Source organism: Gastrolobium bilobum, unplaced genomic scaffold, assembly GCF_033153095.1.
Source record: "Gastrolobium bilobum isolate Gb01-03AN ecotype WA unplaced genomic scaffold, APGP_CSIRO_Gbil_v1 utg5255, whole genome shotgun sequence".
Taxonomy (NCBI): Eukaryota; Viridiplantae; Streptophyta; class Magnoliopsida; order Fabales; family Fabaceae; genus Gastrolobium; species Gastrolobium bilobum.
Window position 1 is genome coordinate 133,424 of NW_026898528.1, and position 23,182 is coordinate 156,605.

The 23,182-nt window shown below is 32.5% G+C and overlaps 1 protein-coding gene across 1 annotated transcript; it reads right to left on the reverse strand.

Moving 5' to 3' along the window:
• Positions 1-5,640: 5,640 nt before the first annotated feature.
• LOC133317095 (NADH dehydrogenase [ubiquinone] iron-sulfur protein 7, mitochondrial-like) lies at positions 5,641-8,650 on the reverse strand. The gene is made up of 2 exons (XM_061518914.1): positions 8,159-8,650; positions 5,641-6,124 (listed from the first exon to the last, which is right to left on the reverse strand). The coding sequence occupies exons 1-2, from the start codon at positions 8,557-8,559 to the stop codon at positions 5,890-5,892; spliced, it is 636 nt and encodes a 211-aa protein (XP_061374898.1). The 5' UTR covers positions 8,560-8,650; the 3' UTR covers positions 5,641-5,889.
• Positions 8,651-23,182: the final 14,532 nt, after the last annotated feature.

Genomic DNA, 23,182 nt, shown 5'->3' on the forward strand with positions numbered 1-23,182 from the left:
AATACATACAACGCTTTCTTTTTATATTAGTGGCTGGCTGCTACTCGTCCTTCCTTGAGACATGTGATCCCATCAGATGAGATATTTGGAGCTGGGCTTATTAAAAAGATGTTTTTTTATTGCATATTTGTTTTAGGGCCCGTTTGATTGAGTTTTTTTTTTCTTCAAAAGTTATTTTTTAAAAAAATAAATCACTTCTCATTTTTAGTTCGTTTGGATGTCTGATTTAAAAAAAAAAAAAAGTCAAAAACCTACTTTTTTATGAAGCTAAAAATTTTAACTTCTAAGAAAAGCAGAAGTCAAAAGTCAAATATTTTTTCAAAATCTAAATATTTTTATAAAAATATAAATAGCTTTAACTTTTGTAAAAATTATTTTAAAATAAGGAAGTGATAAAAATTACTTTTTCTAAAAGCTTAAACAAACGACCTCTTAGTCTTTTAGATGTGATTTTTATAAAAGTTAAAATTATTTAGATTAAAAAGAAAGTAAGTTTTAAAAATTATTTTATCTTTTGACTTTTACTTTTTTAAAATTTTTAATTTCTAAAAAAATAGATTTTTAATTATTATTTTTTAACAGACATCTAAACAAATTTTTTGATAACAATATTTTTTTTCCCCAAAAAAACACTAAAACAACTCAAGTTATGTCTATTTTTTTTCATATTTCTTTTTATACGATTAGATATAAAAAAATTTATCTCTCCCATCAATATCAAGAAAATAGATAAAACTAAAAATAAATAGAACTTCATTTTTTTAACTCATTAACTTTTTTTGTTGAACTGATCTTTATGTTTGTAGTATAAATAAATAAATATCATATTTTTTCCTTATGTATACATCATTACTTTCACGGTAACTATCTTTTTTTTTTACAAATATCAGAAAAATTATTTAAACACCAGCAATATTTCAAAAAGTCTTAGTTTACATTCTTAAATAAAATTAGTTAAAATACTTATACGGAGAAAAGTTCATCTTATTATTGTTGACAGGAGCTAATGTATTATGTATAGTTTATTATATTTAAATCAGAGATAAAATTTATTATATTTATTTTTTTGTGCTGTTTCAGATGATTTAAAGGGATCCAATTAGAATCAATCAAAAATATTTATAAATGAAATACTCAGGAATAATGATCTATCATTTGAATATAATCTTGATTGTATGTACTGCACAAAAATTGCACACAAAAAATGTGCATGAATAATTTAAATACAATAAAGACAATATTTTATTTTATTTCTCTTCAATTATAAAGTTACATAACATACTAATTATTTAATGATAAACATGTTTTGATTAATTTTAATTAACCTACTGATGAAAATTCTCTAATAATGAGTATGTTATATTTTGACTAATTTCTAATAAGTCTCGGATAATAATTTCTAACATGTTTTGTTTAGACAAACACAATTGACTATAGGTTATAAGTGCCTCAGTAATTCCATGAGCATTTTAAAAAAATATATAGATAATTTCATTGTAATAAAAGGAATTTCTTACAAATTTATATTGTTTTGGATATAAACAAGTTATTTCTTCTATAAAATTGATTTAATAGTGAAAATAACATATAAAATGGGAAAAATATTCTTTCATACAGGATTTTCTATAATTATTATAAAATAATTTTATTTTTTTCCTTTATTATATATTGGTTTAACTCATTTATAATATTATTCGTGCCACTTTCATTCTTTTCTGTATTATTCCATCTTTTGTAAAAATTTAATCAGAATCAATTAAAAATTATTGTAATTTATGATTTGCATATAACCTCAATTCTATTTTTATTTTATTTTTTGTAAATGGAACCTCAATTCTGTTTAAATAGTAGAAAGTGCAGAGAAAAATATATATAAATAATTTGAATACAATAGAGAATTTTCTCTCTTCATTTTTTCTAAGATTATAATGTTAAATAAGATGGATATTTGACCATAGATTTTTAATTAATAGACTATAATTGATTTACACAAGTTTTTCATCCATTAACTGATTACAAGAATACAAGATCGATTATAAATAATTAGTAGATTTATACAAGACTTTCATTAATAATTAATTACCGGTATTATTGTAGATTTATAATTATTGATATAATAATTTGTGATTTTAAGTATGTATTTTTATTAGTATTTGAAATGAATGATCTTGATATTTTATAAAAATTATAATATGGGTTCGTTTTTTCTGCAGTTACTGGAGATAAGTTATATGCAGTAAGCCCAATACGATATCATTTTGGGGCAAAAATCATAGTATTTTGTAATTTTAATTTATTTCAGGGTTATAATAGTCTTTATATTTATAATTTTTTAAGATTTTAATACTAATACGATGTCGTTTTGGAAATAAATGCAGATAACTTATCTGCAGTAACTGCAAAAATATTTTTCCCTTATAATATAAATTTTTTATTATTTTTTGTTAGATAAAAAATAAGAATAAAATGGGTCAATTAGATTGTACCATAATACCTTAAGAGACGTTTGGTATAGGAGAAATTTTTTTTTAATTTGAGAATCATAATTAATGGAAATATGGAGGGAAAGTTTGTTTCCCAGAAATGTTACGAAAAAGTTATTTGGTAGCCAAAATATTATTGAAAATATTGGCTAAATTTCCTGAATGTATATTTAGTTAATGATAATTTTTGCTGAGAATATGAAATAAATTTACGAAAATAACCTCATAACACAGTTGTTTAGAAACACACGGTTAGCAGCAAAAAAAAAAAACACAGTTGCGCAAAGAATGACCGCGACCTCTTCCAGTGCTATATCGATCTTCACCAAAATCATTAACTTGTTATTATCATCATAATTTATCTCTCAAATCCATCATTTTAGAAAAAAACAAAAAAATTCATTAATATTGGGAAATTTTTCATGCACAAAAATTAGGGTTTATTCTCCTCGTTATCAAACGCTGATATCAACATCAGAAATGAGGAAGAACATATGCAGAAAAGCGTTAGTCTAGTGATAATATTGACTCATGCTTGCTGGGCTGCAATCAAATAGCTCCGAAATTAAGAAATTAAGTGCATGAGAGGAAATTTCACCTTTTTGCTCCTTTGCAATTGGTCCCTAGCTAGGTAGTGCACTAATCCCATTTGAATTGGGTCAATATATCAGAATAGCTCACTAGGGTATTTTAGTCTGAGAATTGTGTGTATGCTTTCCCACCGCATGCGAAAAAAAGAATATCATGTCTTGGATGATATTATGAAATAGGAATTGGTAGTGTAAAATCAAATCTTGACAATAAAATTTATCCTATCAAATTTTTAGTTTTCATTGTACCAAACATGATAAAATAATTTTTTCAATCCCACTTTCTCTGTATTCCTAAATAATACCATATACCGAACAGGCCCTAAATGAGTTTACAGCCCAAATAAAATGCTCACTCTTGATAATATTTACATATAATGTACTGATAAAGAGTCTTTAATAGTAAGCATGTTTTTAATTAATTTTGACTTACCTCCAGTAACTTATAAAATGTCTCCCATAGTAAGCATGTTTTGTTTTAAAAATTTAATCAAATAAAATCTAAAATAAATTAATCCAAACAAACCCAACTAACTATTAATAATTTTACAAGCATACAGGTGCCTTAATAATTCTATGAGCATCTCAAAATAAAATTAAAGAATGAGTTATAATAATTTCATCCTAGCAGAATAAATTTTTTTACAAAATAATACTATTTTAGGGGATAAGTTATTCTACCTACTCTTATTTTGTCTATCTCTGTCTACCTCTCTCAATACTGTTAGATTACAATTTCATCAAACGGTGGAGATTTACGATATAAAATAAACTCTTTTACCTCTTTCGCTCTCCCAGTGCATTTCCCTCTCCCACTGCCTCTCACTCTTTCTCTCTCCTCCATTTTCTCTCTCTTCAATGGCACTTCAACATAAAAAAAATACAAGTTTTTTTTCTCAATTCATCTAACCCAGATGTCCTATGTTATGGAACTAGATAGGCATGTTGTCATGCGTAACATAGCGAAAACAAAGACCCTTTCCCCGAGATTTATTTTGGTGCTTCCAACCCACAAAATATTGGGTGGGGCGGAGGAGAGAGAGTGAAAGAGAGATTGAGGAGATAGGAGATAGGAGGGCTCTTTCACCCATTAGGGGTTTTTATTCCTTTAATTTACCAATTTGGTATGGTTCAAGGTATTTACGAAAGGAGGTCATTCAGTGACGCGAGGGAGACCCAGCGTCACTGAGTGCCGCTACCAACCCCCCGCGTCACTCACAACTTTTTTTTTTCTATTGAGTGTCGCCCCCTCCCTGAGGCACTCACAGAATTGTGCCAAGTGGCACAATCTGGTTACTCTTATTACCGTAAAATTTCGGAAAGCAATAACTTTTGACTCGGGTATTCAAATCAGATGATTTTTTTTTTTGATTTCACATAAATTTTCGAGATCTACCCAATGACACCTCATTTGATATATTTTACCTTTCATTAATATATTTCAAATTTGCAACACTAATTACACTTTTTACATATTTGAATTATGTTTGTGAGAAATAAAATATGTTAAATGAGATGTCATTGCGTAGATCTCGAAAAGTTATGTGAAATAAAAAAAAATCATCTGATTTGGATACCCGAGTCAAAAGTTATAACTTTCCGAAGTTTTACGGTAATAGGAGTAACCAGATTGTGCCACTTGGCACAATTCTGTGAGTGCCCCGGGGAGGGGGCGACACTCAATAGGAAAAAGTAAAAAATAAAATAAAAAAGTATGAGTGGCGCGAGGGGTTGGTAGTGGCACTCAGTGACGCTGGGTCCCCTCGCGTTACTAAATGACCCCCTTTCGTAAATACCTTGAACCAAATACTAAATTGATACATTAAAATCACAAAAAATCTCAATTGGTCAAAGAGTCGAGATAGGAGAGATGAGGGAGAAAAGAAAGAAAAAATTTCATGTGTCACTCGCTTAATGGGAGGATCACCATGATTCAGGAACATGTTAAAAATTCCCTATTTCCCCATTTCAAAGTGAAAAACAAGATTAGGAGAAGGAGATAAGTTGATTCGATTTCAAATTTCAACATCAAAATAAAAATATTATGATAATTGTGGATTAATTTAAAGGAAAAAATAGAAATGTTATCATAACCGTGGATTAATTTAAAGGAAAGGATTGATTATTCACGGTTTTCGTTTTTTTTGTGGTTTATGCCATGTTCAATTATATCAGATTCAAGGAATTTTGAAAATTATACTCATCTAGCAGAACTATCATACCATTAATCATTGTATGAATTTAGATTCAAATATAAATTCAGGTTGTAAATTACGCAAATTGATAAAAAAAAAAAAGGAAATGAGTGATAAAGAATGTGGGAGGCAGGAGGAGAAAGAGAGTGAAAAATGATTTATTTTATTCTGTAAATTTTCATAGTTGGATTAGATTGTAATCTAACGGTGTTGAAAAAGATAGACAAAATAAGAATGGGCAGAATAACTTACCTCTTATTTTAGATATACATTTTTTTAAGATTGTTTTAATAGGGAAGACAAACATATAACATGGGACTAAGCACATACCTATCGGTTAACGATAAATAAAAAATCGTTGCAATGCCAATAATCAAGAATAAGCAAGAGGGGAATTGGTCAAACATAAAAACCGCAACTTATTAACAAATAACAAATATTCAACTTCCAAGGGATCTGAAGCCCTGTAAAAAGCTGCACATAGAACATATCCAGAAATGTGATATAGTAAATATATCAACCACAATCCACCTGACATGTGGTGCTTCTTATCAAGGTAAACTACCATGGAATGTGCTTATTATAAAATAGCTTGGCGCCAAGAAATCAACTTAGTGGATCTCATTTAGTCCACCAAAGAAGGAAGTCCTTGCGCCTATTGATCTTCTTCTGCAGCTGGAGGAGTCCATACAGTAAAGCCTCAGCAGTTGGAGGGCAGCCTGGAACATATATGTCAACAGGAACAATCCTGTCACATCCTCGAACAACAGAGTAAGAATAGTGATAATATCCTCCTCCGTTTGCACAACTTCCCATTGAGACGACCCATCTAGGCTCAGGCATTTGGTCATAAACCCTGCAACAATTTCTCAGCATCAAGTAGAAAACTGTAAATTTAAATAACTTAGTTCCGTTCCAAGGCAAAAATTAATACCGGAAAGTTAGAATTTTATGGGGAACGGGAAATAAATAAAAAAAGAGTAAACACCATTTTTAGTCCCTGGCAATATCTACGAAGTCCTTTTCAGTCCCTGGCAATAAAAAAGGATCAAATTGGTCCCTGAAAGTACAAGAAAAGGGTCACTCTACATATTTGGGAGTTGACATAAGGACTAACATGGCCCTTTTTGTAATTTCAGGGACCAATTTGGTCCTTTTTTATTGTCAGGGACTAAAAAAGACTTCGTAGATATTGACAGGGACTAAAAAGAGTGTTTACTCATAAAAAAATGAAATTCAATTACTGCTGTTTCGTAATCATTAACGTTAACTTTATTTCAATCTAGCTAGATGGTCAATAAACCCAAATAAGAGCAAGAAAATATTAAGGTAAAAGAAAAAAAAACATAAATGAATGAATAAATATAGAGAAAAAGAATGGTCATTTGGAACGTAGCAAAATAATTTATCCCTCCATAATGTTAATAATTTTTCTCCATTCCAACCTAAGACAAATCTTAAGTCAATTTATTTCTCACTTCAATAAGCTTTGTTTAACTACTTTCTCCCAAGTGAATTTTGGCCTACCTATATTTTTTTTATGCTCTTGGCAACAAACTTTAATTATTATTGAAGCATCTAGGGATTCTTTGAAGAATATGCCCGACATATTTCCTTCCACCAATATATTCAAACTTTTCGTCAAATATCTCAATTTCTTATTCGTTTCATTCTTCATTCTTATATTATGAGACCACACATACTTAACATTTTTATTCATGCTACCCCTATTTTATGATCATATTGTTTCTCTGCACTGGCCCACGTAAACCTCCATTAACACTGTCAGCGCAAAACTCAGAATGTTCACACCTATCACACCCATTGCGAGACAATCATTATCCATATAAAAACCTCTTTTGGCATGCAGTATAATTCAATTAAAATGACTCCTAGAACCACATTCAAGCACAGAGAGAAGACTCTCTGTTAAGCCACCCACCTATCACTTAGGTATATGATACGAAGAAAGGCAAGGGTAACAGTGAATTAGAAGAACGTGGGAGCAACGAGGGATGTATATAATTGGGAAATCAGTTTGGGAGTGTGTGTGTTGCAACAATCTACACACGTGGCAGGTGGGAAGGTAAGATGCAGTGCAGTCATGCAGGCCCCTCAAAGAGTCCGCAAACTAAAGCGTCTCAGCAGCGGCAGAAGAAGAAGAAGGAACTCAATGAGATTTCTTCAATAAAACAGTGTTTTAATTCCAGTTTCCTACCAGTATCCTAGAGGCAGAATATACTGAACTGGAAGTAACCAATGATTGCTACACCAAAACAGGACTCAATTGAAACAAACGAGGATTATTAGTTTACCATGTCGCATTTCTTCGATATTTATTTTATATGAAAATAATATAAACCATAAAAAAGAACTTCACCAAACACCTCAATATTTTGAAGTTGAAATGATTCTTCAGCTGATATTAGATCACGTGTTCGATTAGAGTCTTACCGTCCTCATTTTCCAGTGAAATTAAAATAAACATAATTTCATGCTTCAAGCTGACTCTTGTTTAGATAGGTTTATTACCGCTCAGTAAAGTTTTCATCAACATCTATATAACAGGCACAGCCTCCAAAATATCACACGAAGGCTGACAGCGAATCAATTAGAATATTATTTAATCTTTGGGTTCGCTTATGAGGAAGGAAGACGAGAAATGAACCATGAAGAAAGAATTAAAAGATGGACATTAGATTCTTCCGAGGAAGGCTCGATTTTTTTCATTTCGAATATGGGAAAGGAATATGTCGTGAAATAATATACACATAACAGAATCAAATATAATAATAATAGGGATCTCGGATAAGCATATAAAAACAATAGAAAAAGGAGAAATAGGACAAAAGAATGGGGGAGAGAGAGAGAGAATAAGATAGAAAAGTACTTGCGAAGAGCAGGGGCCATCTTGTTGGTGAGAGTGCCGGCAACAATCATGCAATCAGATTGGCGAGGGCTGGGCCTGAAAATGATTCCGAAGCGATCGAGATCGTAACGAGCGCCACCGGTGTGCATCATTTCCACAGCGCAGCAGGCAAGCCCAAACGTCATGGGCCATATGGAACCACACCGAGCCCAATTCATGAGATCATCCACCTTCGATATCACGTACTCCGCCGTCTTCGAAATGCCGACCGGAGAGGAGGCCGATGGGGGCGGTGGTGGAGCATATGGTGTTGGTGTTTGTGTTGGTGTCGACAGAGAAGGGAGGGTTGTGTGGAGGGCAACTACCCGTTGAGGCGACACCAATTGACGGAAGCGTGAAGCTGTTCGACTCACAAGAGCCATGGTGGTGAGAGCCACGGAAATGCAACGAACCTTCTAGTTACGCCTTTCTCTCTCCCTCTCTTCAATATTTATTGCAAACCCAACTCTCTTTTTCTTCTTTTTCCTACATATATAAATCACAAGAAATAGCAAGAGATTTAAAAAGATTAATTATTTAAAGTAAAATTTTAAATAATAAATCAAACCGGAAAAATTAGTATATTTTATGAAATAAAGTTTAAAATGGTGTAATTTAAGAAATAACTAAAAAGGTCATATTTGGTTCTTTCTTAATACATAATATAGGACTTCATGCAATTTACTTATATGTCAAAATTTAATATTTTGATTCTAAGATTACTTGTGAATGATAAGATTATACTTAAAGTTTTGTTTTGTTTTTTTTTTTCAAATGAAAAAGTAAAGATTTTTTTTTGGAACGCTTTATTCATTTTCATACGCATCATGAAAACAAACCACATTAAATGATGGCCAAGTAGTGGAGGAAAATTAAGATACTTGGCTGTATTCAATGTCACATGTTGATTCTAACTTTGCCTAACTAAGCTGTTGGTCTTGATTATCATCTTCTAATTAAAAGATTAGGGACTTTCTTCTTTTATCTTATCTTTATAAATAGCCTTGTTAGTGTCAATTAATCAGAATAGTTAATAGGCCAAATTTTATTTTATTTTTCATCGGTTCATCAATTAATTCGATCGAGTCGCATAAAAATATATTAGAACAAAACTTTTCCAATTAAGTTTTTAACCCAACAGCGAGCACATAGGTCTATTCGTTTAATTTAAACAAAGTATTTTTTCTTTTCACCAAAAAAAAAAATAGCAAAGGAATCAGCTATGTTTGCAAAATTGCAACCCCAAGACAAGACTCAATTGAAACAAACGAAACACGTAAACGTTGGCTTGATTGAATACATATACTATGGAGTCTTTAAGCCAATAACATCCTGCTTCTCTTCTATTCTTTTTATTTGTTTATTTCTGTGAGTATACATGAAATTAGGGCCCTGTTTGAACTTTTTGACGAGGATGACAGTTGCACTAGAGTCTGTATTTAAAAATTGTATCACTCCAACGATTGAGTATTTAAAGCAAGTGAATGTAAGTGGGATCATTTACTGTGGGTATTTTGTTTTTTCCTTCTTTGGCACTCGCCTTTGTTGTCTTTAAATATTGTCTGTATGTCAATGTCCGATTCAATGGGACCTAAGGGCTAAGACGATAGCTCTTGTTTTCCTTGCGCAAAAACACAAACAACGAGAGAAAAAAATACAATTCATTGTGTTTGGGCTTATGAATGTCTAGTTTGAAAATTTGTTTAATTTTTTATTTTATTTTTTAGTTGATATGCTTTTATTAATAACTATAAAAAATATGTTACTTTTATTTTAGATTGAATGAAAAATGAAAACAATAAAATCATATTTTTAACTAAATTATAAAATTATAAACAAAATGAAAATATATTATTTTTATAATTATTAATAAAAAAATAAGAAAAAATTTAGATTAAGAAAAAATATGACCCATGCAATGCCGGAGAAAACTACGAACCAGGGGATAGGGTGGGTCGTCGCCGCCCTCCTAAAATTTGAAGAAAAAAAAATTAAAGGCAAGTCACATAATGTGAGAACCAGATGGAACTGAAAGCATTGAAGGAAAACAAGGAATGGCTGATGGTCTAGCATAGAGAATACGGAGAGTTTCTATCCTGCTAGAAAAGATCGAAGAAAACGCGGGGGCGGGGCGTTTGGTATAGGTTTTCCAAATAGATACCCATGCAAGTTGAAGTGGTATTTCAATGAGACCCCGTTTGGTACAAGAGTTTAACAATTTTCACAGGCAAAATGGTTTGCTCAGGCATGCTGAATCGTGTGCAAATGTTAAAGTAAATCACTGTTGTAAATAACCATTAGGAGGGTGGTATTTTGCTATTAGCTGGGAAACAAAAATTTGGGCGCGGGTATGGAGACAAAAATATCCCTGTTGTACTATTGAAATTGGAGTCTCTCTCCTCCGTTGTAGCGTACGTGTGGACAATAATAGAATTTGTTTCTTTCTTCTTTGTTGCTCCATGTCAATGGCTAGAGGCCATGCTTATTCTCCCCTCAACTTGTGCACTCGCAAGAGAACCCTTTCAAGATTCAAACTTCTTCAACCTCCCAATTTCACAACACTTTTCATGACCCATTTCGCCCCTTCTCGACCCGTTTCATGAACTCGGGTTTTCACCCGAACTTCTCCAAAAGTCGGAGTCTTTCCGGCGTCAGAATCCACCCCATGAGGCTGATTTCCACCTCCGGCGACGAGAAGCCAAAGTGTGAATTTGACGCTGATTTCGGTCAGAATATTGGTTTTGAACTTGGAAATGAGGTTAGTGATGATGTTTATGCTTTATCTGAAAATGGGATTGTTGCAAATGATCAAGGTAGTAATGAGTGCAATTCAAAGATTGTTGATTATGTAGAATGTAGTAATAGTAGTAGGAGGCGAAGAAGGGGATTTATCGTAGTCCGCTTAGATTGTTGGCTATGGAAATTTTTGACAAGGTTAATGCGAAAGGTGTTTATTGCAGTCTACTAACTGGGCAAGAAAAAAAGCGTGTGTAAAAATCAGGAACATTAACGTGTGCAAAAGTCAGGAACATTAACGTTGGTTGAACAGAACAACCCGATTGTTGTTGATGTTTTAATCAACGGTTACATTCTTTTAAATATTGAAAAATAAAAAAAATTCATTTTTCGTAATTTATACTCATTATCCCATCAATACTTTACTTCAACAAAACATAGACTTTCAAAACTTCAATTAATTTACCCAGTAATATTTCGGTATACCGAACAACTTTTTTTAAACATTTCCCATCAAACTTTATTTCATAAATATTACCAGTCATTATGCTTACTCGGTGAAACAATATTACTCCTCTACAAAACAAGGAATGGCTGATGGTTTAGCATAGAGAATACAGGGAGTTTCTATCCCGCTAGCAAAGATCGAAAAACACTGGGTGGAAAAAGAAATGATATTGCATACCCATATTAGTTAGAAATTGTAGTTTACAATTTTGATGGGTAGTAAAAATCTTACTTGCACCATTATTTTTCTTCTTTTTTTCTCCTATTTTATATATCTTAATACTACTAGTCGACATGGGTAATAAAAGTCTTATTTGCACCATTATTTTTCTTTCTTTTTTCTCCTATTGTATTTATATAAATTTATGTAATAAATATAATAGTATATTAGTATAAGCCATAAGGGGTTTGGTAGTGTTAGAGAATAATATAAATCATTAAAAATGTCCTCATTCAACACCTCGGGTTGAAGTGGTTCTTTACATGGTATCAGAGCTTTAATGACTATAAGGTCACGAGTTTGATCCTCATTGTCCCCCACTTTCGAGTGGAATTAAAATAATTACAACGTAAACCAAAAAAATTGGGTCTGTGCAATATCCACATTTAATATAAATCATTAGAAAGGCTCCTCACCCAACACCTTAAGATTTTTTGAATTGATCTGGTTCTTTACATATAGTTTATGGGAAATCAATTGGTCATGTTGCAGGACCAATTGATAATTTCATGCAGACTCATTAAAAATGGGCTCCACATGATTTTCTTTTTCTTCTTTTTTAATTTAAGTGGGATCCATGTATTTTTTCTCACCCGCATAACACAACACTCTTCCAACGACATGACGGACAATTTCCCCATAGTTTATATTAGGTTATGTGTTGAAATATCTAAAAAATATATCAAGTCATATAATTAATTTATAAGAATGTAAGACTGTAAATGATTTACATAAAATTTAAAAAATCGGTACCAATTGTATCATGGTTTATAAATAACTATCTGATTCAGTAGTTATGGAAAACCCTAGCGCAGTAACTTCGCCGTCGAAGCTTTCTCCGGAGGAAACTGACAATTTGCAAAGGAGCAAGAAAAAATACAAGGGGGAGAGTCTTCTTTCAGCCATGACCAAAGTATGGCACCACGGGAGGAAGAACGGATGAAGGAGAGGATGTCTTTCAAGGAAATGCTTATGAGGCATAATGGTGAATGGGAGATGCATGAGGCGGAGGAGGAGTTTCAATCGGAGAAGGAGGATGAAAAAATCGAGGATGCAGATGCTGAATCAAAGGAAGAATCAAAGAATCCAGAGGTCGTTCGTGTAAAAGATGGAGACGGTAAAACTAATTTCAAGCTGTCTGATGGTTTCAAGAAGCGTGCATGGATGCCTTGGAGGAAGGCATTGTATGTGAAGCTGCTAGGGAAGAAACTGCCTCTCCCTATTATGAAGAAGAGACTGGAGAACACGTGGGCAAGGGAAGGCCAAATTTTTGTCACATATGTGGAAAACGGCTTCTTTTTGGTAAGATTTTCTGGAAAAAAAGGACATGGACTATGTTGTTACTGCTGGACCTTGGGTTTTGTTTGATCACTATTTAGCTATTAGATAGTGGGAGCTTGATTTTCAATGACATTTTGCTGCTATTGATCGTATTTTGGCTTGGGTCCGTCTTCCTAGCTTTCCAGTAGAATATGTTAACACGAAGTTATTAGAAGAAGTAGGAAATTGGTTAGGCAAGTTTGTTAAGATGGATGCTGTCACAACCTGTTTGGCTAGGGGTAAATTTGTAAGAATCTGTGTTGAATTAAATTTGGGGGAACCACTGCATGCAGAGTACAAGATAGAAGGAAAATTAAAAAAAGTTGAGTATTATGGGTTGCATTTTGTTTGCTGCTATAGCTGTGGGAAATATGGTCACAGATCTGCGAATTGTTCATCGAAAGCCATTCAAGTATTATCTGCAACAAGTGGTACTAATATGCTGGAGAATAATATGGGGGAGGATAAACAAGAAAATAGGGACCTGGGAAATACAGCAAACAAAGAGGAAGGAAACTATGGTCCCTGGATGCTTGTTAACAAACAGAGGAGACACAATAAGAATGGCATAAATCAGGGGGGAAAGAAGGACCTTTTGCTATTAGTGCTGGTAATTTTAAAAGTTCTAGATTCAATGCTTTGTATAATGCAGAAGGAAATGAGGAAAGGAAAATTGTAGATGAGAAGGAAAATTGTTTACCCTTACAAAGGGAGTTGGGAATGACAACAGAGGAAGGAAAAATAAAAAAGAGGTAAATCTTCTAATCAAGTAGTTGAAACTGCCAATGCGTATATTGTGGTTGATGGGGAGACAGGAGAGGAAATTGCATGCTTGGAGCATGTGGGTAAGATTTGTGGCCAATCTGCTGTTGATGGAAATTAGGAAAATGATGCTGAGGAGGACAACAAAATGGCAGTTGATAATCAGGGCAATCAGGAAGAAGGTACAGCCTGTCAAAATCAAGAGAAAGGTGATGATACTCATGAAGAGCTCTCTTCAATCCAAAGCACAAGTCTTAATTTGGTGAGGAGGAGGTATGTAAATCTGGGTCAAAAATCTTTGGATCAGTCTAAGCAGCATATTTCTAGACCCCCAGATATTTTAGCTCAAAGTATCAAGAAGTTAGATGAAAATAAAAGGAGAAGCTCCTTGGTTCGTACATATCTGGTGAATAAATCAGAAGCTCAGGGGAAGCAGGTATGCCCAAAACCTGCAAAATCTTAGACTATTTTTTATGTCTTTGCTTTTTTGGAATGTAAGAGGAGCTGCTAATAAGAGTTTGTGGCAAGCTCTAAAGTTGAAAATTAGGAAATTTAATATTGGTTCAGTGTTTCTTTTTAAACCTAGAACTCAGAGTTTAACTTGTCAAAAAATAATGAAATATATTGGTTTCGATGGTTGCTGTGTGGAGGAAGCTCAAGGGTTTTCAGGTGGAATCTGGGCTATATGGTCTTCAAATAAGTTTCAGGTGGATATTATAAAACAGTCTAAGCAATTTATGCATATGAATATCAAGATTCAGGGACATTCTCATTTCGTATGTACTGCTGTCTATGCAAGTCCCAGGGAAGTTGAAAGACAACAACTATAGAATGACTTGAAAGATATTGGAAATTCCTCTTCGGAGGCTTGGATTATGGGGGTGATTTTAATGAAATTGTTAGAATGTATGAGAAAAAGGGAGGTAATCCACTTGATAGTAGTAAGTGTGAGCTGTTCAGTTCGGTTCTTGATGATTGCAATGTTGTTGATCTGGGTTGCAATGGGTCTCCCTTTACTTGGCAAGGTCCTAAATGGGGTCATTTGGATAGAATTTTTAAAAGATTGGATAGGGTGATGGCTAATTTATCTTAGAGGATGGAATTTGATGAGGCTAAAGTAACGAATCTGCCAAGGTTACAGTCAGATCATAATCCTGTTTTGCTCGATTTGTTTGATATCAATGTTGTTCCACCTATTAGACTTTTCCGGTTTATAGCTGCACGACAAGATCATCCAGATTTCAATCAGTTTCTGGGGTATAATTGGAATAATTCTTTTGATATTCCTTACTTGCTTCAACGTTTTATACCAGATGTTAGAGAGTGGAATATAAAATTTTTTGGTAATATCCAGAGAAGAAAAGTGGGGCTGTTAAAAAGATTAGATAGAATCCAGAATCAAAGAACCCAGTGTGACTCTGAAAGATTGGGTAGATTGGAAAATATTTGCCAAATGGAGATTACAAGAATTTTGAAAGAGGAGGAGAATCTCTGGTTCCAGAAGTCGAGGCAACATTGGATAAAAAATGGTGATAGGAATACTAAATTTTATCATCTTTGTACAATTGTGCGCAGGAACAGTAACAAAATTATTAGACTCAAGGATGATGGAAATAGATGGATTTCTAATCAGGAGGAGTTGAAAAATATGGCTTGCAAATATTACAAAAATCTGTTCACTGAGGAGATTAATATTAGGAGGTGGTTGAACTCAGAAAACCTTTGGCCTCAGATATCTTTTGTGGATAATCAAAATTTGGGAAAGTGGCCCTCTTTTCAGGAGATTCACAATGTTGTTTTTGGTTTGGGCAGTTTGAAAGCACCTAGTTTAGATGGTTTTCCGGCTGTATTTTTTCAGAAAAATTGGGATGTAGTAAAGGATCGAATATGTAGCCTTGTGAATTCTGTTTGGGTATATCCAGAACTCACTGCTTCCATTAATTCAACTCTTCTTGTTCTTATCCCAAAAAATCAGAACCCTTCCAATATAACTCAGTTCAGGCCCATCTCTCTCTGCCCTGTTACTTACAAGATAATTACAAAAATCCTGGTGTCAAGCTTGAAGCCAATAATGATGAAAATGATATATCCGTTTCAAGCCAGTTTTATTCCTCAGAGGCATATTCAAGATAAGTGGTTCAAGAAATCATCCATACGATGCACCGCATGAGAGGTAAGAAAGCTTTCATGGCCATAAAAGTTGATCTTGAAAAGGCTTATGATAGAATAAATTGGAGTTTTTTGGAGAAAACTATGCATGAGATGAAGCTGCCTCAAAAAATGGTTGATATTATTATGCAAGCTATTTCTTCCTCCAAAATGAATATTTTATGGAATGGTAATTTGACTGAGGAGTTTCAGCCTTATCATGGCATAAGGCAAGGTGACCCATTATCACCTTATTTTTTTGTTATGGGTATCTAAAAATTTTCCCACATTGTTCAAACAGCAGTCAATGGGGGTATTTGGAACCCAATTAGAATAGGAAAGGAAGGCCCTAGTTTGTCTCATTTAATGTTTGCAGACGACCTGATGCTTTTTGCGGAGGCAAATGTGGATCAGATTAATGTTGTTTTAAAATACCTTAAGTTATTTGGTGAAATTTTAGGTCAAAAAATCAGTACCCATAAAACAAGTGTTTTCTTCTCAAAAAATACTCCGGAGGAAATGGCCAGAAACATATCAGATATTTGCAATTTCAAGAGGGTCAGAAATGTGGGCGGGTATCTGGGGGCTTGGATGCAACATGGTCGGGTCACAAAAGATTCATACAAGGCAACGATTGATAGGGTTAAAAATAAGCTTTCGGGGTGGAAGGCTAATTGTTTATCACAAGCAGGTAGAGTTACGCTCTCCCAATCTGTTTTGGCTTCTGTTCCTTATTTCCAAATGCAGGCTGGTGGTCTCCCCAATGCAGTTTGTCTGGAAATAGAGAAAATTCAAAGAAGATTTATTTGGGGTGATAGAAATGGTAGAAGACACATGTATCAGGTGAATCGAGATATTATTACAAAACCAAAGGTGAAAGGAGGTCTTGGATTAAAAAAACTTATTCTCATGAATGAGGCTTTTATAGCTAAGCTTGCTTGGGTTGTGTTCTCTCAACCCCAAGATTTATGGGTCCAGGTGCTTAGAATGAAATATGCGAATGGAAAGGAAGGACTTAATATTTTTAGATATAAGGCAGGGGATTCCAGAATTTGGAATAGCGTTTGTAAAGTCTGGAATAAACTGAAAGAGTTTTTAATGTGGGAAATTGATGATGGGAGGGTAATCCAGTTCTGAAGGATAACTGGATTAGTAATTCTGGGAGATTAATGGATTATTCTGTTCATCCAGTTGAGTTGAATGAAATAAATAAAACTGTAAATCAGTATATTAATACAAATGGTGCTTGGAAAGTAGAAGAGCTGAGAGCTTGGCTGCCAAATGATGTTATAAACAAAATCAGAAGCATCCTTCCTCCTAATTGTAATGATGGAGTGGATAGGCTGCATTGGTGCATTCCTGATTTCCAAAGAGTTTCAGTTAAAGGTATTTATATTGCCCTATCTGATTCTTATGATATTCAAAGTGAGAGACCTGAGTTGTGGAAGTCAATTTGGAAGTGCTTTGGCCCTCAAAGAATTAAAGTGTTTCTTTGGAAGGTGGGTCATGAAAGGTTACCAACCAAGAATAGATTGAGCAGGTTTAATTTGGGCAGCCCCATATGTTCGATTTGTAACCAAGAGATTGAAAATATCTTTCATTTATTGAGGGACTGCCCAAGTATTAGAAGAATTTGGAATCGGTTTTCTCCTCTTTTGGTTGTTCCAAATTTTTTCTCCTCTCTGAATGTGCAGGACTGGTTAATAGGTAATTTGAATGAGCTATCCATTTTGATATTCCTTGGGCTTTGATTTTTGGTATAACTTGTTGGAAAGCTTGGACTTGGAGAAATGAGGTTATTCATAACTCGGGTAGATTGGAACATAGATACAATCTGGAGATGATTTTATTGTTTTCTAGAGAGGTTCTCTTATCCTTTGAAACAGATTGTAAGTATATGCATACAAATCCTTTGCCTGTGAATTTAATTAGATGGGTGCCTCCTGATGATGAGTGGATAAAAATTAATATGGATGGTTCCTCTAAAGGTAATCCAGGCATGTCTGCTTGTGGGGGCTTGACCAGAGGTGCTGATGGTAAGTGGTTGGAAGCTTTCTCTTATAGGATAGGTTACTGTACTGCTATTATAGCTGAACTGTGGGGTATCCTAAAAGGTTTGGAAAGAGCTTGGGTTGGTGGTTGGAGAAAGATTGTTTTAGAGAGTGATTCAACTTATGCTATCGCTTTGCTCACCAAAACTGGTGATGATTCCTGTGAGTCCCATTTAGTGACTCGAATACGGGATTGGCTCTCAAAGGATTGGACTGTCAGGTTACTTCATACTTACAGGGAAGGAAATGTTTGTGCGGACTGGCTAGCAAACCTTCCTCTTCTGAAGCTAGATCAAGATGATTTTGTAGTTTTTTTATGTTCCACCTTTAGATATTAGGTGGCTGTATTATTCTGATTTTAGCTCTCTTCACAGGGCTAGACACTCGTTGATGTAATTTGTTTCTGTTTTGTCTTGGGGTTGTGCCCTCACAAAAAAAAAAGTATCTGATTCAGTATTAGTTCATTTACATATTTTATTGATTAGATCGATTTGATTTGTAATTTTGATCCTGATTAAACTGTTGGACTGGACAGTTTATTATTTTCATATTCATGGAAGAAATCATGGTTGGTATTTGCTGATTGAAAGTTCACTTATAATGCCAAACAAGTTAGATTTCTTTTAGGGAGCGTTTGGTTGAGGAATATTTTTTTTTTTTTTTTAGTAATATGAGGAATATTTTTTGAATATTAAAGAAATGTAATTGATAGGGAAGTGGTTGGAAAGTGAGTTTGGTAGGAAAATGTAAAAAAAATTGTTTGGTTGAGTAAAATTTTACCAGGAAAATTATGTGAAATTCCTGAATGTGTGTTTGGTTGAAGATAAAATATTGCTGGGTAAATTTAGTAAAATTACAAAATAACCTTTTTATAAATAACCCTTTGTCAAATATAGTTCATAAACATAAGAGAAGAGATGGTGTTTGTGATTAAAGCCTCATTGTGCTGTGAAGATAGGTCAGATCTCTTAACTGATCTCATCAAAACCTTGAAAGCGTTAAGGTTAAAAACATTCAAAGCCGAGATCACAACGCTTGCTGGGCGTGTTAAGAACGTGCTTTTCATCACTGGGGATGAGGATTCAAGTAGCAGTAGCAGAGAACAGTGTTGTATAAGTTCAATACAAGAAGCACTGAAGGCAGTGATGTAGAAAAGTGGTGGTGAGGATTCAACAGCTTATGGGAATGTTAAACGCCAAAGGACTAATATCAACAATAACCTCAGGGAACAACCGGAGGCATGGACCATGGTTGCAAGATCTGGAGAAACTTCAGGGAACAATAACCTCATTGATACCTTCATTCACCAAATCGAAGTCAGACAGCTAGTTGGATTTGGTATGTGGCTGAGATTTTCTTCCTCACATGTGGATAAGATGAGGGGGTAATTTTGTCAAATTTTTCGTTCCCTTTTCAAGTTGTCCGGTATTATTGAATAATACCATGGTCGAACAGGGTTTCTTCAACAGTGAAAATCATCCTGATTTACACTAAAACATCGATAGCTAGGGAAGCATGTTTGATGGCTAAATTTTGGGTTATCCCTCAACCAAACGTGAAGAACTAAGTTACTCACATGCACTTTGCTCGGATACTAAGTAGAAAATCCGAACCAAACACAACCTTAAGCTTTACCGTTGAAATCGTGCAAAATTTTCTATGACACCAAAATTTAAAAAGGAATTTCCAAGTTATATAAAGTGCTCAAACTCAACAAGACATATGGACATAGAAATTACGATAACAAAATAATTTTTTGTAACATAAATTTCTGGTTTATTTATTTTTTATGCTTTTAATTTTTTGATTTTTACATTATTTTAGTATCGGATTTTTCGACCCTCCCGGATAGAATTCTGACCCTAAATGTACGCAGAATTAATGTGCATGCTGTAAAAACTTTGTGAATATTTAAAAAAAAAAAAAAAAAAACTTTGTGAAAAGTTCACAATGGGCCCCACATTTATAAGTCTCATAACTCTGTCAACTTAATTATATCAAATAAACTAAAAATTTATTAGTTAAAAATAAAAATAATTAACAATAAAAACAAATCAAATTGACCAGATTAAGAATTTATGGGCCGATCATTCACGATTAATTTGGTTTAATTCATGATCTTCAGGTTGATTGCTTTGTGAGTTATAAGTCTTCTTTTAGATTGTAGCACGGTGCTTATTAAAGCTGTCGTGGAAATTATGACGCACGGACACTAATACAGGACACAGGATATGACATGACACGATATGCCGACGCGTTAATTTTAAAAAATGTCATATTTTGACACGTTGGACATGTTTTGATATTAAATAATATTTTTAATATATATAATATAATTTATATTTAATATATGTAACAGTCCAGAATAAAACATATAACCAATCAAATATTCAAATTTCATATAAATAAAAATAATTTTTCGTATCTTGTTAATTTTTAATGTCAAATTTCATAACAAAAAAAAATTGATTTATAAATTATTTTTTTATGTTTAGTTAGTAAAATAAAATTAAGAGTAAAAAAACATGTCAGATGCGTGTCAGAACGTTGATTGCGTGTCGAAAAGAGTTGACTGTGTATCAAAAAAATGCGTCGGAACATGTCGAAGAGTTGACCGCATATCCTAAAATATTGACCGCATGTCAGAACGTGTCGGATACCGACACGTACATTTTCCAAAGAAGTGCGTGTCGGGGTATCTTAGTGTGGAAATATGTGGGGTGAGAGATTATTTATTGTGAACCGGGACCACCACTTTTTAGGTGGTCCCTTAATGTAAATAGGAATGTAAAATTAGAAGAGAGAGAAAATAACAAGGATAAAAGGGAAAAGAAAAAATTAATGATGTGAGAGGGAGCATAAAAAATTTAGTGATCCTGGACCATATTAAATATTTCCGTGGGTGGTTACCTTCACATTTGAGACCCATTTATATGACTAATTAATCTATCACTCAAATAAATACGGGTGGAGCCAGGAATTTTTTTTGGTGGGGCTCCAAAAATCCAATATCAAAATTATGCAAAAATCAAAACTTCAAAAACATTAAAAACAAATAAATCAGAAATTCACATTAAAAAAACAGTTTTGTTACCGTAATTTCTATGTCCATATGTTTTGTTGAGTTTAAACACTCTGCATAGATTGAAAATTCTTTTTTATATTTGGTGTTATGACCTTCTTGATGGGAATGATAGGAATGAGGTTGGGTTTATTTTTTTGACCATGTTTGATGTTAAGAAATATAAGAAATTCCTTCTTACACATGGTATTCCCCCTTGAATTTAGATTATGATTTTTATGTTTCTGGACCAAAATGCCCTCTTATTTCATGATTGACATACAATATTTTAAAAAATAATGGATAATTTGATAAATTCAATTCATATTCTCATAAATATTTTACAACCAGCCAAACCTAACATGAATCCAAGTAACTCAATTTTTCTGGCAATGTTTTGGATTACACTATAATATCTTTTCGTTATTTTCTTAGGCAAAATATTTTCCTACTATATTCTTAGAATTTTTTTTTTCGGTAAAATAAAAATATCTCTTGTATCAAACGCCCTCTCAAAGAAATTTTACAGGATTCCAATCATAAAGCTTAAAAAAGAAATCTAACGTGTTTGGCATTATAAGTGAACTTTCAATAAGCAAACATCAACCATGATTTCTTGCATTATTTTTTAAGATGTTTTAAAAAGGGAAAAGTTCAGCAATGCTCCTGTGGTTTGCTTCAGAATCACCTATGTCCCTGTGATTTTTTTGTATCACATAGACTCCTGTGCTTTGTAAAAAATAAAAAATCAGAAGGATATATGTGATAAAAAATATATCCTTTTGCAAATCACAGGGACATATGTGATAAAAATAAATCACAGGAGCATAAGTGATTCTGAAACAAATCACAGGGACATTGGTGAACTTTTCCTTTTTAAAAAATGTTAAAATACATATGCGACTCAATGACCCTACTCGAACAAATTTGATTGTGTTGATTCAAAATTCAGGTGAAGTAACAAAAAATTCAAAAATCAACTTGAACTCGTTTTATTAGTTTGAACCACAATTTTTTACTATCCCGACCCATGACCACACCAATTAATAATTTGAAATTGAACTTTCTGGAATTGTGGTAATACTTAATTTATTTAATTTTAATTAAAATGAATCATACCTAAAACCTGAATCATAAACCTTTAAAAAATAAAATAAAAACCATGATGTACTATATCGGGATTGGGTTTTAATAAATGTTCCCGCCTCTCACAAGTAAAAGTTTATTGATAAATGCAATCTGTATTGCTTGCTCTGAGATTGGCACCATGCTGATTTTTAGCGATCCAACTTGACTTTTCATTATTTTAATGCACATTTTTATATTTCCTGCCGTAAAAATTGCTCTTCAATGAAAATATAAAATTACAATTTTTTATTTTGTTTATTACTTTTATGAATTTTAAAATATTCAAATAAAAAAATTTATATTTTTTTTTATAAAAATAAAATTTATATTGTTAATTCATTTGTAAGCTCTTAATAAAATAATATTCTTATAGTTACTAATACAACTATATTGATTAAGAATGAAATTAAAAAATAAATTAAATGCATCTAGTGAAGGGATTTTTTTTGTCTTTATATGATAAAATTGAGTATTTTTTAACGTGAGATAGTTTTTTTATTACATTTTATCAACTTCATTATTACTATTATTTTATTATTTTCTTAAAATTTTAGTTATTTATAATTTATATTTTAATTAATTTCGAAAAATAATCAAAAATCAAAAATTAATGTTTATTGAAAAATGAAAAATTAATCACAATAAAAATAATTTAAAAAAACAATTGTTCGAATCTTATATGATAAAGAATATCGTATTTTAAAACTATATCAATCTTTTAATCTTTTCCTTCTTAAAGTATGAAACTTGTTATTTTTATTTTTAAAATTTTAAAGTTAATTATACATATTTTTAGTAGTTTTTATTTTATATTTCTATTAAACTTAAAATTAATTATAGATATATTTTATAATTACAATTTTTAAAATCATTTTCAAATTTATATTTTTAAAATTTTATTTGAATTTATGATATTCGCACAATATATATATATATATATATATATATATATATATATATATATATATATATATATATTTTGAAATCACATTTAAAATTAGGAAAAAGTGTTTGTTATTTTAAATGACAGAAAATTATTTTATTTTAAAAGAGATACAGACACAAAAAATTTG

What these genes read in the sequence shown, in the direction of transcription:
- LOC133317095 (XM_061518914.1), bottom strand. Translation starts at nt 8,559, where the DNA reads ATGGCTCTTGTGAGTCGAACAGCTTCACGCTTCCGTCAATTGGTGTCG. An exon ending in ATGGCCCCTGCTCTTCGCAA is followed by an intron (nt 6,125 to 8,158) that starts GTACTTTTCTAT and finishes AAATTGTTGCAG; the next exon opens with GGTTTATGACCAAATGCCTG.